This window comes from Meriones unguiculatus, chromosome 15 (assembly GCF_030254825.1).
Source record: "Meriones unguiculatus strain TT.TT164.6M chromosome 15, Bangor_MerUng_6.1, whole genome shotgun sequence".
Classification (NCBI taxonomy): Eukaryota; Metazoa; Chordata; class Mammalia; order Rodentia; family Muridae; genus Meriones; species Meriones unguiculatus.
Window position 1 is genome coordinate 76045383 of NC_083362.1, and position 16888 is coordinate 76062270.

Here is a 16888-nt window from a genome sequence, read left to right on the forward strand (position 1 = left end):
TCTAGCTCATAGCAAAGTTGTAGGGACTAAAGGAGATGATCACATCTGTTGACAAATGTGACCAACTTAGCATCTTAAAGCAACATACAACTCACAGGGAGTGAGTATGGGCTGGGCTTGGGGTATTCTTGGCACAGGGTCTCCCATGCTGTGTTGGAGGGGTGCAATGTGACTTAGGCAGTTTCTATAAGGCAGGATGGACCTGCTAAGCAAGCCACCCCTCCATCCAGGCTGACAGGCGCCTCTTTCCTGAATGTGTGTGTTATCCACGGGCATGTGACCACCCAAACCCTAATGGAGCTCAGCTATGGCTAACTTTGCCTCTCTGGGGCAAACACGTTCCTGGGCTCTTAACTCTTCACTCCGTTTCAAACCCCATCTTTTTCCAAAGGGATAGATGATGTCAGGGACACACGGTTCCCCTCACAGTACCTGGCTGATGTGGATACCTCTGACGAAGACAGTCTTCAGGGTTCCAGGGCGGCCTCCCAGCATGCCAAGCGGAGGGCCCGGGCTATGCCTGAAACTCAGGTAATGGGGTTTGAGAGAATTCTGTCTTTGTGCTTCTCTGGGTCAATGTTTTTGCTTTTTCTCACCAGTCACTTTAGAGAAACTGAACCTTTCAGCACTTTTAGACATTAAAATTATCCATATCATAGGGATATGTCAATATGCATGCTTTATTGAAGTGAATTTGTATAACATAATGTTGACTACTCAAGTATGGGAGTTCCTCAAAATGTTAAGAGGGAGAGATGAAAGAAAAGAAAAGGAAAAGAAAGGAAGGAAAGGAAAAAAGATCCATGCATAGTGGCTAATCATGACTTGAAAGACAGTAGAAGGATCTCAAGTTCAACGCCAGCCAAGGCTCCGTATCCAGAATCTGTCTCTAGGAAGAAATTTAAAATATTGTTACCCCCTGTGTCTTCTGTGATAATATACAAAATTATAATTAATTTTGATTGTACACTCACCAAGATTGAAAGCAGAGTCCCCAGGAGACAGCCATCCAATTGTATTGCTTTGGCCAGAGAAGAGCTTCATGTCTTTAAGACAGAAGACAGACTCCAGTGTTCAAGCAAGGTTTGGCCACACTCAGCCTCTCCTTCCTGTAGGGCTTGGCGACATTTGCATTTCAAACAGTCCAGAGTTCTGAGACTGAACAGGAGTTATGTAGCGTGCTATGATGGTTTACATACATATGAAATGGATAGAGGAGGGAATTCTGAAGAGAGAGGCTGAGAAAAGTTCCCACTCCATGCTGGGGATGGAACCCAGGGCTTCAAGCATGCTAGGTGAGTTCTCTAAAACTGATTCACACACAGCCCCTTGGATCTGTGAGACAGGCTCTCCCTGTGTGGTCCAGGCTGGTCTTAAGAGCTTGCCATCCTCCTGTCTCAGCCCCTCAAGTCTCAGGATACAGTGTCCTTGCCACACCCACGCCGTTTGTTTTCCACAAGGAAAAGGAGGCTGCTTATCTTCCTCCTGTGTTTGCCTCCATCTTGGCAAACATGGGAGACTCCAGCCCTTCTTGAAACTGGTCCCTCGGGAGACCCCTTGTGTTGTGGGCTTGTCTGCAAAGCACCGGAAGCTCCAGGCACCAGGCAGAAGCTGGAGTTGGCTGTGTTCCTTGCATGTCCCAGTGGCCTGGTGGTCCCCACTTAACCACAGGGTCTAGCCGCAGCCAGGGCCTCATCAGAAAGCCACACTGAGCCCTCTGAGGCAACTAACTCCCTGGTCTGTGGTCTCCTGGTCCCTCCCAGCCTCTGCCATCCTCTCCAGCCCCAGCTTCCCAGGATCCCTAGCGGCTTCCCTTCTCATTCACCCCATGTGGGATTCACAGTGACAGTATTGGCACTGAGAAGGCGGTGGCTTTTCCTTTCTCCAAGCCCCCACCTGTGCCTCCTGGGCAAGTCGACAAAGCTGTGCTGAGCAGCCTACTGAGGATATTGATCAGTGCCAACGCAACAAGCACCAAATGGGCCAGGCCATATGAAGCCTGAGTCACGGCCACCCAGAGGGCAAACATAGGCAGAGGGCTCAAAGACACTTGCATTGACATTTCTGGTGTGTGGTCTTCCTCCACTCCAAGTCCTCAGTGCTGTGGTAATTACCCACCAACAATGGCAGCTTCCCGCCCCTGTAAGTGTCATTTCCCTCTCATAAGGCCAGGCGAGCGGTAAATGAGATAATGCGGGACACAGAGGCTGCTGGGGGGGGGGGGGGAGGCAGAGCAAAGAGGAATTGATTTTCCAGGCTCTGTCTGGAAGCTAATAGACTGGCTGACTCAAGAGTCTGGTGACTCAAAGAATTAGGAGGTTGTGCTTTGGGTCACAAGTGACCCAGGGCTCTTGCTACCTAATGTCTTTGGTCACAGTGTCCTGCTTAATGCACATTTTCCTGGACATTAAGTGACCAGGAGCTGCCCAGTGGCAGACACGGTCAGTGCTTTCAGCCGCCTTGTCTGGCTGGTTTTCTCACCCCTCCTATGTGGTCATCCCGTCCTCACTCACCACCTCTTGCTTTAGTCCCCTTGGTGCGAGGGGTTGTTTTACAGTTAACCTCTGGGGCCATGTCGTAAGTAGTGGCTCTAGCTGGGTTTGGGGCTTCAGAGGAGGAAGGCGCCTGTGCTGCCGGGAGTCAGGGTGAGGCCCTCTGCTGTAGCCAGAACCCTGCTCCTGCCCATCTGCTGCAGATCTTGGAGTTGAACAAACGCGTGTTGGCTGTGGAGCACATGCTGGTCCACCTGGAAAACGCAGTCCTGCCACCCTCCGTCCAGGTAACACCCTGGCCTTTGCAAGGCCAGCCCACAGCCTTCCATGATGGAAGGCTGAAGTCCATACTAATAGCCTCAGGGAAAGAGCCTCAGAGGTCTTGCAGCTGGTTGGTGCAGGGTGCTCCAAGGACAGGTAGATGAGGGGTCCTGCATAGCCCACCCACAAAAAGGCATCCGTGGTCAGTAGTAAGGGGGTGTGGTATGGGGAGGTGTGCCATAAACTGCTGTGAGATGAACCCTCAGCCGGAGGTGGCATCATGGGTGTTGAGGCCAGCATCCCCAACCTGCACCACCTCACTGAAGAAACTGTGACCCTCACACCCAGTCCCTATCCCTGAGTCAAGGGCAGCCCAGGATGGACGAGCAGCAGCCAGCTGCCCGTGGTCACATCATTTGTGGTAGTTCCTTTCCAGCCCTTCATGACCCAACTCCACCTGAAGTCATAATGCCACTTTCCTGTGGCCAAAGTACATCCTGTTAGAGAGTGGCTTTAGGCAGCCAAGAGATGGCAACTGTCCAAAGCCAACCAGAGACATGCATGTGGGCTTTCTTAGACTTTTTTTTAACCAGATGGAACAAATAGATATTCTAGGTCCTTAAAATCTCATCTAAGAGCAAAGGGATGGGCTCCCATGCAGGCTGCCTCCCTTGATCTGAACTCGAGAAGATTCGCCTATGACGATGGGGCCACTAAGACATCACATACCGCCACCTTCTCTTTCTTCTATCAGCAATGTTCTGCAACTGGCTGTTGGCCTGCGAGGGGTTAATCCTTGTTGCAAAAGTAACATGGATGTATGGAGTAACACCTCAGCCTTATCCCAGGACTCACAATAACTGGAAAATATGAGGGCCCTTGTTGCTATGCGAGTCCAGGACAGACCCTGAAACCCCATGGGAACACAGAATTGCTAGGTAGAACCAAAAGAACACTGTTGTGGAACACCTCAGTCTCACAACTGAGAGAACCAGAGACTCTTGTCCTCAGCCACTGAACCCCAGCCAAGTGCCCAGGGCTCTGGTTTAGGTACACAGACATAGGACCAGGGCTGGGGAACAAATGGAAGGGCTTGTGGGCTCAGTAGGGGTAAGGAAGGGGGCCCCTCCATTTATGAACACTTCCCCACAAAGAAAGCTCAACATCTCGTTCAAACCCTGTCGTCTAACGGGTCATCTTTTAAAAAAGAAAGATGTTCTGTTCCGTACTGTAATGCACGTCAACCTGGGGAACTTGGACCACATGCAAGGACCTGCCTACAGAAAGCAGAGCCTCCTGCCTGTAGGAGGAGCCCAAGAAGGACAGCCTTGCAGACAGAAAGAGTGCTGGATGCTGAGGACTGGGGAGATGAGCGAGAATGAGTGTCCAGTGGGATTGGAGTCTCAGTATAGCAAGAGGGGAATGTTCGGTGGGAGAAGGCAGTGCTGGATGCATGAGGAGAAACTGTGTGCCCTGCAATAGTGAAGGTGATAAATCTTACACACATATTTTACCCAGCTGAACATGTTTAAGGACACCCTGAAGTAGGGCAAAGGGTGGGTCTTAAACGGGCATGGGTGCTGGAGTCCTCTCAGGCTGGCGCGCCTCCCAAGGCTGCCTCTGAGCTGCTGCCTGGCCCTGTCAGGAACCAGCTGTGGAACCACACCCCAGCGCTGATACAGAGGAGGAGATGCTCAGGCAGAGGCTGCAGGAGCTCACCAGCAACATCAGCGATCCGGGGACCTCGTCAGAAGATGAGGCCAAGCCGGACACTCTCCACCCGGTGTCCCCAGAGGTGAGGTCTCCCTCACGGTCCCAGGCAAAGAGCAGGGCAAGAAGGACAGTCCCAGGTCCATCTGCTCTGGCAGGAAGGGCAGCTAACTAGCTACATTTGGGGGTGGGGCTTGAGAAGACCACACAAGTAAAGAGGTTGGAGACCAGCTGTGGGACATCAACAGTAGCAGCTGCCCAGTGTCCCCCTTCTTGTCCCTAGGTGTGCACAGACACAGGACACGTGGAGACACAGGAAAGAAGCCCTCAGGGCCCTGGGAGCCCTACTCGGGCTACAAAGAGCCCAGATGAAGAGCTGTCTGAGATGGAGGACAGAGTCGCCATGACAGCCTCTGAGGTTCAGCAAGCTGAGAGTGAGGTAGCCCCACACACCCTGGATGGAATTTCCCTAAAGACGACAATGTCCCTGTGATTGGAACCCAATCAGATGCCTGACAACCCAACAGTCCACCTGCAGACTCACAGAGGCCTCCCTGGCAGCCAGGATGGGGGGTGGGGGGGGGCAGAGCCGAATTTGGGGGCCCTTCCCACCTCTCCACTCCCTGCTCAACCTGGAGTGCAGGCAAATTTTTCAGCCACAAGAGTACATGTTGTCCCTGTTCCCATCCCATGAGCAGAGCCCAGACACAGGCTGAGAAGGTAGGACAGCAGGGCCCGCAATGGACTTGGCAGAGGGTCCTCGTGAGCCTGAGCAATGACTACAGGCCGGGATTTAGAGGAGAGCTACATCAACAGTGCATAGCCCAGGGCAGCCCAGCATGCACAGGTCTTTCTTCCAGGGACAGCTGGGGACTTCGGTGTCCTCCCCCTGGAGGCCCCAGGCTATAGAGACAGCCAGCGCCCCTGCCCTAATCAGCAATGGTTGCCAGTGTCCGAGGAAAGGAAGTGTGAGCTAGCCGCCACTCACAGCCAGTGGGTGAAGCAGGCCCAAGCCTTTTCTTCAAGGGTTTCCTTCTAAAAAGTGGCTGACGTGGGTAGGTCACACAGGAGACAGCTGTGGAGACCTGAGCGCAGAAAGGTGTGTCTCTTCCCAAAACAATAAATGAAAACAAACCGAATTATTCCAGCATGAACTAGGTGTGAGGACAATATGGAGGTTTATCTCACAGAGTGCCCAGGGACGGCTGCTTAGAGAAGGCGTGGGCGGGAGGAGAATCCAGCACCGAAGCTCCATGGCAGTGGTCCTCGACCTTCCCAATGCTGCACTCTTTAATACAGCCCCTCATGCTGTGGCGACCCCCAACCATAAAGTGTTTTCATTGCGACTTCATAACTGTAGTTTTGCTACTGTTATGAATTGTGATGTAAATATCCGAGTCTTCCTGTGGTCTTACGTTTCCAAAGGGGTCCTGAGCCACAGGTTGAGAACCGCTGCTTTAGTGGATGGGTGTCTAGGCAGAGAGAGCAGAGCATACAAAGGCACTGGGGTAATGTCAGGCTTAGTAAGATCAAGGATTGGCTGTGGAACCCCAAATCACAAACACTGTGGTAGGGAAGTGGAAAGGAGGGTTCCAGGGGAGGGTGGATGGAGAACCCTCAGGAGCACAGAAATAAACTGAGGGAGTGACTGGTGACATCATTCAGTGGTGTAGCCTGCGTTTAGCATGTGCAGGGCCCTGAGCTTAGTCACTAGTTCCATGACAAAAAGAAGTGGAGGAGGCAATCAACTTGGTTTCCACATCTGGATACTTCTGACCCCTGTGGGAAGGGTGGTCAAGGAGGTGGGAACAGGGCAAGGGTGGCTCTGAGAGTGGCCAGGTCAGGATTAGTCTAGCTGTCCCCCACATACACCTCATCCCACAAATGGGAGCCAGCCTTTGTTGTGCCTCCAGAAAGCTCACAGCACCCCCAAGACATCCTGCAAGATTCTGACAACTGGAGACGAAGGGAGGGGATGCCCCAGGGCCAGGCTGTGGTGGAGAGTCTCTGAGCTGGGGAATCTCTATGATCTAAGATGGGATGCTGGGTGACATCTGTCTGTCTGCCTGCCTGTCTTCTGTCATGCCCGTCATCTGTCCTCTCTTTTCTAGGTCTCAGACATCGAGTCCAGGATTGCAGCTCTGAGGGCAGCAGGACTCACAGTGAAACCTTCAGCAAAGCCTCGGAGAAAGTCAGGCATCCCAGTGAGTTGGGTAGAGGAAGGGAGCACCAAGCTTGTGACACTGTCCCCACCCCTGGACCTCCTCAGTAGCCCACAGTGCCCCGCAGGACCTCCTAAGAACCCATGGAGTAAAAGCTCTGATTTTCTTGGTGCTGCTAATCGTGCTTCCCACAGCCAGTTGATGAGCTGGCTCCCTGTGGGAGCTTTTTAGCCATTTATTACTTTGAACTGAAAAACAAACAAACAAACAAACAAAGAAAACCTCTGTGTATGCTGGGAAGATGGGAAATCTATAACGTGCCCGGCACACCGTATGGTGTCTCAGTCACGGTGGACTGAGTTCAAGTCCCAGAACTTGTAAAAAGAGAAGGAAAAAGAAAAAAAAGAAAAACACCAGACATGGTGGTGCTAGTGTTCTGTAATCCCAGTGCTGGGGAGGAGAGACAGGAAGACAGATACCCCCTCTAAAAACAAACAAACAAACAAACAAAACACTAAACAAGCAAAACCCAATAAATGAGTAAGTAAATGGTGGGTAACATCTGAGGAATGGCACCCAAGGCCGTCCCCTGGCCTACACGTGTCACGCATGCATGCCCGTTCATTCATACATGACGCTCCCTACGTGGGGCCCCAACCGTGGACTTGATACATTGGCATTTTGAGGTGGGTGTGGCTAGAATAACTGAAGGGAAGGCTCGTGACATTGGATCTGTCCCTACAGGGTGAGCAGAGCCCAGTGTCTGGTCAGAGGTTTCAGAAAGAGCAATGATGGGGTGGGGGGAGATAGGGAAGAAGAATGAAGAATGATCATCAGCAAGATAGGAAAGAAGAATGAAGAATGATCATCAGCGCCCCTAGGTAGTGTCAGTGGTTGAATCCTTGCTGTCTGGTAAATGCGATGTTTCAGATAAAAACACAAACACAAACACAAAGCCTGACTTTCCCACGTAAACAATGCCCCTGTGACCTCAAGTCCATGCTATGGCAAGAGCTGCTTGCTGGTATCTGAAACGGAAAGCCAGCTGTAGAGTGTATTTTAACTCGCTGCATCCACAGCTTTGTCTACAACCCCAGGTGGTAAGGGTTTGGTTGGTTGGTTGGTTTGGTTGGTTTGTTTGTTTGTTTGTTTGTTTGTTTGTTTGGAGGGGGTCTCTGTCCCAGCATGCTTGACCAGTATCTGCAGGAACCACTGTCCTTCGTCATGTCAGCTGTGCTTGATGCCCACTCTGAGTATCAAGGTTCAACAAGGTGGTAATAACACATATTTCTTCCTTGGTCTCCAGATCTTTCTTCCCCGGCTTACTGAGAAGCTTGACAGGATCCCAAAAGATCCACCTGCAGACCCTGAAGACCAAGCCAGCACACCCGAGGTACGTTCCATGCTGCCTCCCAAGGCAGCTCCCACAGAGGAGCACCTGCTGCTGCCGGAGGCTGTGAGGGAGACTGGACAGCTCAGCCGTGCCTGAAGTGTGCACAGATGGGGTGGGAGGAGTCAGGACAGCACCGATGGCGAATTCCAGAGTTCCCAGCGAGATGCAGAGATGGGGCCAACTGGAAGAAACGCGCACACCCGGGCTTCCTGGCTCAGCTCTTTAAGCATGTCTGGAGACAGGGATGTCACACCCCAGCTGTCCTATTCAGGGGCAACAAAGCTGGGGCTTTTATCCCTCCACACGTAACAGTCTCGGGTAAGGGTCTTACTAGAGCCACCTGTGTTCCCAGACACTTCTCCACCCTGCTCAGGCACAGCAGCCTGTCTCCCGTCCTCAGAGAAACATGATTGCTGGTTGCTGGGAGTGAAAACACACAGAGGCCACTATGTGGGGAAATGGCCCAAAGATGAGAAAAGCACAAGGAAGACTCAGAGGGGGTGTGGGTGAAAGAGAGTGGAGTTGGGAGGAGTCCATGTGGCTAGGGAATATTAGGGACAGGATTGGGGAGCTGTCCCCAGGCCTGCTGTCCAGAAGCCCTGTTCACCCTGGCCCAGGTATCCACTGAGAGCCATAGTGCAGCCATTTGTCAGCTTACCAATTCTCAGTGCTGCTGTTTTCTGTCCACGGTCAAATGTGTAAGAATAACAGCAGGGTCCTTACTGGGCCCTGGGTCCTGACAGGAATCCATAGCTTTCCTGTGAGTTCCCAAAAGCCCAGCCCAGAGGCTCCAAGCTCTCCCTGCTGCTGCTAGAGACATGAAAGAACCCAACACTGGGAAATCTTTCTGTGGCTGGGACATGTGGTCTCGCCACTCCTGAAAGGCTAATCAGAGAGTGGATTTCTTACCATGTTGCAGAGAGGAGGTCGCTTGAAAAGGAGGAAGGAGGGATTTGCAAACAGCAACTCTAGGGAACATGATTTACAACCGTGAATCTGTGCTTTACAAAGGCCGAGACCGGTGTTCACACAGGATGAGTTTGTAGCATGTGGTAGCAAGGAACAGTGCTGCAACTTGAACCCAGGTCCCTGTACTCTTTCCAATCCACCACCCAAAACAAGCAGTTCCCTGGTGTGTATCTTCCACATAAGCATTGGTGTATAATTTACAGACCGTGTACATTCCTGTAGTGCTGAGTCTGACTATTGGCAGAGAATGGAAAAGAGGTGACCTTGATAATTAAAGTCAGAATAAAACTTAGCTCCGAGTTGGTTCAAATTACACCACAGGATGATGCCCAGAGGTGTTCTCTTCCTCCCAGGCAACCGCCGTGCCCAACCTCCTGAGGAGGAAGCATTCTCCCAGCAGTCAAGGTAAGAGCTGCTGGCTCCCCTTCTTGCCTTACTGCTGAGAACTGAGCTCGGAGGAGAGACACAGCCAGCCAGGCTCTGTACACTCCTCTATAATCCATGGAACCCACGCTCGGCCCTGTCTCCAAAGAACACCCAGAAGGCCCACTGTGGCACCCTGGGACAATGCATGCTGTTCAGAGTGGCCTTCAACAAGGGCAGGTGGTGCTGGTGGTGCTAATGTTTCCATGGTTTCAGTATAAACAGTCCCTACAGAGAGCACAGGCTATCAGGCCATTAGAAGACCTTGAAGTCTCTGTGGTGACAAGGACATCAGCTTTGCCCTGGGCACACAGAAGTGCATTACTTACTTTTTCTATCACTGCAAAAAATCCTGTTGAGAAACTCATAGGATGGAAGGCTTATGCAGCCTTACAGTTTCAGAGGGTCAAGTCTGTGCTTCCCCCATGCACTTGGGTAGCAGGCCAGGGTGGTGGGAGTGTGTGACAGAGGAGGAGGGTCCTTACCTCCTGCCAGATGGAAAGCAGAGATAGGAAAGTGAAGAGACTCCTTTTTGTATCCACTGAGATCCCAGCACACTGAGATCCCAGCACACATCAGGTTCTCTGGAAGGAGAGGGATAGTACCCCCAGGCCCTTAGAGTTGGGTTTAACTTAGAGAGGGGATAATGAGGAACAGTTGTTGAAATCTGGGGGCTCCTGAAGAAGACAGAAGTGAGCTCTTCCTCATGGCTGGCCTCAAGGACAGACTAAGCCCCGCCAGGAGGCCACTCACAGTCAGCCCAAGGCCAGAGCATCTCTCCACCAGGCCATTGCAGACCCTGAGCCTCCCTTCCAGTTCTTTCCTACCATCTCACTGCCAGCATATGGCCAAGGTGGCTCATCATTGGGTCTACCAGGGCCAGCATGGCACCACGGCAGCTTCTCGGGGCTCGGTCCGTACATCTACCAAGCCAGCTACATGCTCTCCACTCAGTGCTGATCCCTGGAACAGGCAGAACTTAACCCAGAACATGAGTTCATAATGCACAGCCATGTGTCTATGAGTCAGCTCTCAAAAGAAAGGGAAGGAGAGAGCCAAGCAAGGGAGGGTAGGAAGATGGCGATGAAGGGAGGGAGGAAGGAAGAGGTGAAGGATGGAAGAGATGAAGGGAGGGGAAAGGGAGAAAAGGGAAGGGAAGGGAGAGGAGAGGAGAGAAGAAGGGGGATGGGCCTGAATATGGGTCTGGAGAGACAGCTCTCTGAGCCAACCCCATTTCCCTCCAAGCAGAGAGATTCCCACCTGAGCCATGCAGGTGTGGGCTTTTTTGTCCAACCCCTTCATCGAAACACAAACAGCTGCTTAAGGATGGAGGCCAAGGCCCCCAATTCTGCAGCCACAGGCCTAAAAGACTTCTGCCCTGAAGATCAGAGTACCAGCACCTCAGGCCCATTGTCCTGTCACAAGATGCATGTGTTGCTATTTTAGAAATGATGCGCCCAACAGCTATTATATGAAAGAGGTTTATTGAATGGAGATGGAGAGAAGGGAAGGAGAGAGAGAGAGAGATGGAGGAAGGGAGGGGATGCCCCAACAGAGAAAGGGGAGAGAGAGCAAGAGAGCAAAAGAGAGGAAGAGAGAGAGGTAAGAGCCGGGTCCATTTATAGCTCCTGAAGGTTTAACTGTATCTGCCCCACACCTGGCGGGGACACGTGATGACGTGATAGGTTACTAAGCAATCCAGGAACACTGCCTAAATGCTAACAGCGCGTGCCCCTGACCCTATTGTCCTAAGGCCCCTGTTATTCTTCCAGGGCCACAGAGAAGGATGCAAACTCGGCTTCCAGTGACCTAAAAGCTTTGGCCCCGCCTCCTTTCCCACTGGCCCCATCATTCCTACTGGCCCCGCCTCCTGTTCACTGGCCCCACCCCTTTTCTTGGCCTCACCCTTTCCTACTGGCTTTCTTAGCTGCCCCTCTTAAAAGAGGTAGAAGCATTCTGAACCGGTATTCACACAATCACGGAGTATAAAGCCTTCTCCACAGAGGACATGACCACATCAGTGGTGCTGTCTAACGTCTGAGGTAGACGAACTCATTTGGATAGGTCTCTGGTTGATTAAGTGCCTCCCCTCTATTTTCTCAAAGGCGTACAAGGTGGTTCTTTTGACCGGAAGTCAGTGTACCGTGGCTCACTGACACAGAGGAACCCTAACGGGAAGAGAGGGACAGCCAGCCACGTCTTTGCGGTAACGGTTTCCCCTCTCTGTGTGTGACCTGTTAGCTCCACATTTTGACATTAAGTCTTAGTCAAAAGCAAAAGAGATTGAGGGAGGGGGATAACCATTGAAAACATTTCTTAAAAGTACCAAGAAATAAAGAATGGTAAAACAAGAGCTGGGTGTGGTGGTGCACACATTTAATCCCAGCACTCAGGGAGGCAGAGGCAGGTGGATTGATGTGAGTTCGAGGCCAGCCTGGTGAACAGTGAACAAAACAAGTCCAGGACAGCCAAGGCTACACAGAGAAAAACCAAAAAAAAAAGAAAAAGAAAAAGAAAAAAAGGCATCGCATGATGGTAGGAGTACAGCCCTAAGCACCCAGCTAGCCCTTCCCGGCCACTAAAGAGGTAGGTTCTCCAGCGTGGAGGCCCGAATCCCTTTCCAGGAGAGGTGCTCTCTCTATCCTGGAAGTCTTTGTTCACACTGTTCCTCAGTGTTCTGTAAAGCTGTGTGTAGAATGGGACTGAGAAAGATAATCTGGGGCATCTTCTAAATTTCCTTCCCCAGAGCTACAGCCAGGGGCAGATACCACGGCGGTCAGAGGCCAGGCAGGCGACAGCCAGGCTCTGGAGAAAGCTTCCATACAGGAGCCCACTGAGCCCACCACATCCTGCAAGCTCATTTTCCTCAAGAGGCAGGATGGAGGCAGTGCCCCAAAACATCCTCAGTGCATAGGCCCTACTGGGGACCCACACAAACCATGGCCTCTCTTGGTCGTGGACTGCCTGTTTAGAAGGCTGGGTGTGTCACAAGGTGGAGATGCCACCAGTAGACACTCATGAGACTGGGGACCTCTCCTTTGCAGGAGTCTGCACGCCCACCACAGCGAGTGTTAGGGCAGGGACACCCGAGCCTACCTGACCCTCCTAGCTGGAGGGCAACCGCCCCTTAAGGAGAACTGAGGATGATGAAGGGCATGTCTGCCAATGAAATCTCAGCTGAATCAAATCAAGCTCCTTTCCTTTGAAAGCTCTGGATTTTCAGTACTTTCTCTTAACACATCTCAGCGGGTGGAAACTCTTATCTGGAAAACAGTTACAGAGAAGTTATGCTTAAAAAAATAAAACAAAACAAGGAGGCCAAGCATGGAAGTGTGTACCTTTAGTTCCAGAGCTCCAGAGGCAGGCAGACCTCTGTGAGTTCAAGACCGTCCTCTACACCATGACGAGTGAGCCAGGACTATGTAGAGAGACCCCCTCTCAATAAAACAAACAACAACTACAAAACAAGGACTTGACTAAGGCTGGGGAAAAGCAAAGACAAGAACTGAGTGGTGTGTGCCTGTGCCTGTGCCTGGGTACTGTGTACATTAACATGTCTGAGATTGTGTCTGTATACATGCTTACATACATTTTTCCTCGTCCTATGTCTGTAGGCACATGTATGTCTTCATACATACCTATGTGTGTACCCATGTGTCCTGTACATGCTGAGGTGTGTGTCTGTGCATGCCCGCATGGGTATCAGTGTACATGTGTCTGTCTGCATATACATACATTATATTACACATGCTGGTGTATTTATCTGTGTGTCAACATGTGGGCATGTGTGTGTACATACATGCATCTAAGTTTGTGTCTATACCCCCAAATGTATGTTTCCCTGTTACATCTGTATGTACCTGTCATATAATGGGGAGGATATTTGTTTACTTCTGTGTGTATACTTTGCACATGAACCAAATGCATGTGTGTTTGTGCTCTACAGAAACCCGTGATGGCCCAGCAGCCTTAGGGGGAGGCTCCCGGGCACGGGACAGTACCACAGAGTGCTCCCACGCTGTCTCCTTCACATGGCCTTTCACCCCCACGGGCTCTGTGCTTCTCGATGCTCACAGCTGCTTGTCATCATCACCCAGTGAGAAGTACGGACCTCCTGTGTGAGCCCACCTGTGAGCAGGCAGGCTCGGAGACCTCTAACTCTCACCGGAGCCAGGCCACCTGCCAGCCTGACCTGGGAGATACAGACGATGTGACTCAGTTCCCTGACTGCCAAAGGATACTCAGACACCCTCTCCCTACGATCCTTCAACCCCGTGCCTAGGCTCTGCTGCACCATCTTCACAGATGGAATGGAAAGAGATGGTTCCGTGGAGGCCCCGAGCCTGTATACATTCCTGACTGCGAGGGAGAGAGGCAGATGCAAGCGTGTCTGTGGGTATGATAGCGAATGAGGAGGGGTAGAGTCCTCACCCCCCGCCACAGACCTCGTTCTTCATTTGTCCTTGTTGGGTCACAGGAGCAAATAACACTGACCACCCCACACCCCAGCATTTCCAGTGCCATAACCACATGGCACCCTCGGTGCCACACGGAAACCAAACCTCTATCACAGACTTCTGGGGTACATTACATAGAGACCTCACTTTTTAGACGGTTCGTGCTTCAAGCGCAGGTTTCTAGCCCACACAGATGACCGATTTGGGTTTTATCAAGAATTCAGATCTTCCAAAGCCAAGTGTGTCAGAGCCAGACTTACTGATGACTACATACTCGGCCTTCACAGCCACCCCACCTCTACAGGGAGGGAGGGAGAGGGCTCCTCCACTTCAGGCTGCCTCTTTCCCATCAGCCTCCATCATGTTCCAGGAGTCCAGAGAACGCACAGGCCAGAGTCACAAACATACGAGTGTCTTCTGAGAATTAACTCCAGGAAGAAACCTCCACTCCTTCACAGAGGAGCTCCACAGCTATTTCCTGTGTCCCAGCAAAGTGCCGCAAAACAAGCTAATCGTGACCACAGGAAATGTGTCCTCCGAAGTGTCAGAGGACAAAGGTCCAGTCAAGGAGTCAGCAGGACCTGCAGTTCTGAGGGGTGGGTGCCTCTGCCTGCTCCTGGGGACAGCCACACAGATCGGCACGGCAGCGTGTTCCGTATGATTGCTGTATGAACAGAGACATGTGTGCTGAGAGTTGCAGTCACCCCAGTTGACCTTGGCTTCAGGTCATGACCTTACGGTCCCCGTCCTCGCCTTCATGTCTCCTGGCCTTGCATGTCTCTGAATGGCCGTCCTCTTCTCAGGACAGCCTTCCTTGAATGCTGGTCCACCCTTACCCAGTATGACTGCCTCAGTCAATATGCTTGCAAAGACCCTATTTCCACAGATGACTGTTTCCTGAGGTTCTGGATGGGTGTGAACCGGGGAGATACTATCTGACCCACTACAATCGTGAGAGTTCAAAGACCTCAAAACTTGGCAGTGTACCCCAAATAGAAGGGTCCTCATCGCTCTGATGAAAGCCTGAGGAAGACCAGTGGGGGGCACTGGCCAGGGAGTCCTGTTCAAGCGGGGCTCCCCTCACTGCAAGGAACAGAAATCCACTCACCTAGGACTGTGGGAAAGGCACAGAGCTTTCTCCTGCAGCCCAGGGACACAAATGATCCAGCTTCGTGGGGAAGGGGTACAGGTGATGGGGGACACAGGCTCTGCCTCCCCATGTAACCCTGTTCGTCTTGTCTGTCAGCTGTTCAGAATTCCAGGCACTGTCCTATGGTCAGGGGCTTGTCAGCCACAACTCTGTGGTTACTCCACTCTGCCAGCCACAGCTCACTCTTCCAGACCCCAGGGAACAGTTACTTAGGGCCATCTGCTTCCTCAGAAATGGCCACCTAAAGCAGCCTATGCCAGATGAGAAATCCCTCTCCTGAGCCCAAAGCTGGTTCAGAGGTCCATGGTTCTCCTGTCCTGACATCCTTGGCCCATTAATATAAGATGCGGGAAAGACTCCCTGATCTCCTGTCAACCCTCCGTGCAACCCAGTTCTCATCTCTGAGGTACCCGGGTGAGGCCTGCAGCTCTGTGGGGTGCTACAACAGCAGTACAGGCCACACCCCACCGGCACTCTGCCACCTGCCTCTGGAACATCTCCAGCCCAGCCAAAGCACCCCTCAAGTCTGCACACCCTTTGCCTGGTGTCATCAAGTACTGGTGAGGAGGCTAGGCTGAGGACCAAGATCCTTGTGCTGCCTCCCACGCTGCCTGCCGGCCCCCAGAGGGACAATATATCCATTCTACACTTTGGTGAAGCTACTTTACTAAAAGTAAAATTCTACACAGAAAGCCGGGGGGGGGGGACCCACAATAATATTCAGGGTACTCACTCCAGCTCCCAAAGTCTCACAGCAGTCCCCTTGGGCCCTAGGACTGAGCCACCTCCATTTCCCATAGGACGCACCTCCAAGACAGAAGCACGCTCCACCATGGCAGTTGTCACCAAGGTGGGAGGCCAGACTTTCACCATTGCTAATGCCTCAGCTAGCCACAGATAGAACCAAGGCACCAAGCAAATGTTTACAGCTCCCATGAGCCTGATCTTTAGGCTGTGCCCACCTCCTTCTAGAGTATTCTATCATATCCACCTCTTACCAGATCTCCCAAGGAGCCCTCTGACCAGAGAGCCCTTCTCCACGGATGAGGCAGGCAGCCATGCTTGAGAAAATAGGTGTTGCATTGACCAAGTGCCCAAAGAGTGAGGTGGCAGCCTGAAGCTCTTCCTGCAAGTCTGGTACCAGGTGGCTAGGAAATGGTCCCAGGGAGCACGCCCGCTCTGCCTCTTCTCTGCCATAGTTCCTTCAAGAATGCTCGATTGCACGTAAGTAGTAGTTCATATACTCTGTAACAACTGACACGCTCCACGTTGAGCGGCAGACTGATGCATGGCTGTCTTCAACAGCGCAGACCCACAGATATTTTAACAATCCCAGGAGACAATGAAAAAAGAACGAGGCTCAACACCCGCAAGCAGGCTGAGGCTACCCAGAGGGCTTAGGGGACTCACAAGAGTGAAAACCCACAGTGAAAACACTGACCTTTTCACAATATCTGGGCTCTTTTCTCTATTTTTTTGTGTGCACCAATTTCTTTCTCATTGCATATAAATTGATTTTGCAGACAAATAAACTTCCTTTTAAAAAGTTTTTTGTATGTGTGGGGATGAGTTCTGTACAGGCTTATGTGGGGACTGTGTACTTGCTCATGGAGACCAGAGATCAGCTCTGGGTGTCTTCCTCAATCAGTTCTCCTCTTTTTTTTTTTTTTTTTTGAGTCACTGAACACGGAGGTTGTCAATTCAGCTAAGCTGACTGGCCAATGAGCTTCAAGGAACTTCCATCTCTGCATGCTACCTCAGCGCTGGGGTTATAGATAACAACACTGCCTCATTCCACCTTTAAACTTTCTTTACAATAAAAGTAAGCCTCTCTGTTTTGTTTTCAATTTTTTGTTTGGTTTTATTGAGAC

General features: G+C 51.6%; 1 protein-coding gene across 2 annotated transcripts in view; it reads left to right on the forward strand.

Moving 5' to 3' along the window:
• Mlph (melanophilin) overlaps positions 1-16566 on the forward strand; it is a 38556-nt gene extending 21990 nt beyond the window's left edge. For both annotated transcript variants that reach the window (XM_021657431.2, XM_060368826.1), the window contains exons 8-16: positions 392-531; positions 2696-2779; positions 4399-4548; positions 4747-4902; positions 6575-6667; positions 7932-8018; positions 9341-9392; positions 11516-11616; positions 13357-16566. In XM_021657431.2, the coding sequence (XP_021513106.1) occupies positions 392-531; positions 2696-2779; positions 4399-4548; positions 4747-4902; positions 6575-6667; positions 7932-8018; positions 9341-9392; positions 11516-11616; positions 13357-13383 (890 nt within the window). In that variant the 3' untranslated portion in view covers positions 13384-16566. The remainder of the gene's footprint in view (positions 1-391; positions 532-2695; positions 2780-4398; positions 4549-4746; positions 4903-6574; positions 6668-7931; positions 8019-9340; positions 9393-11515; positions 11617-13356) is intronic.
• Positions 16567-16888: the final 322 nt, after the last annotated feature.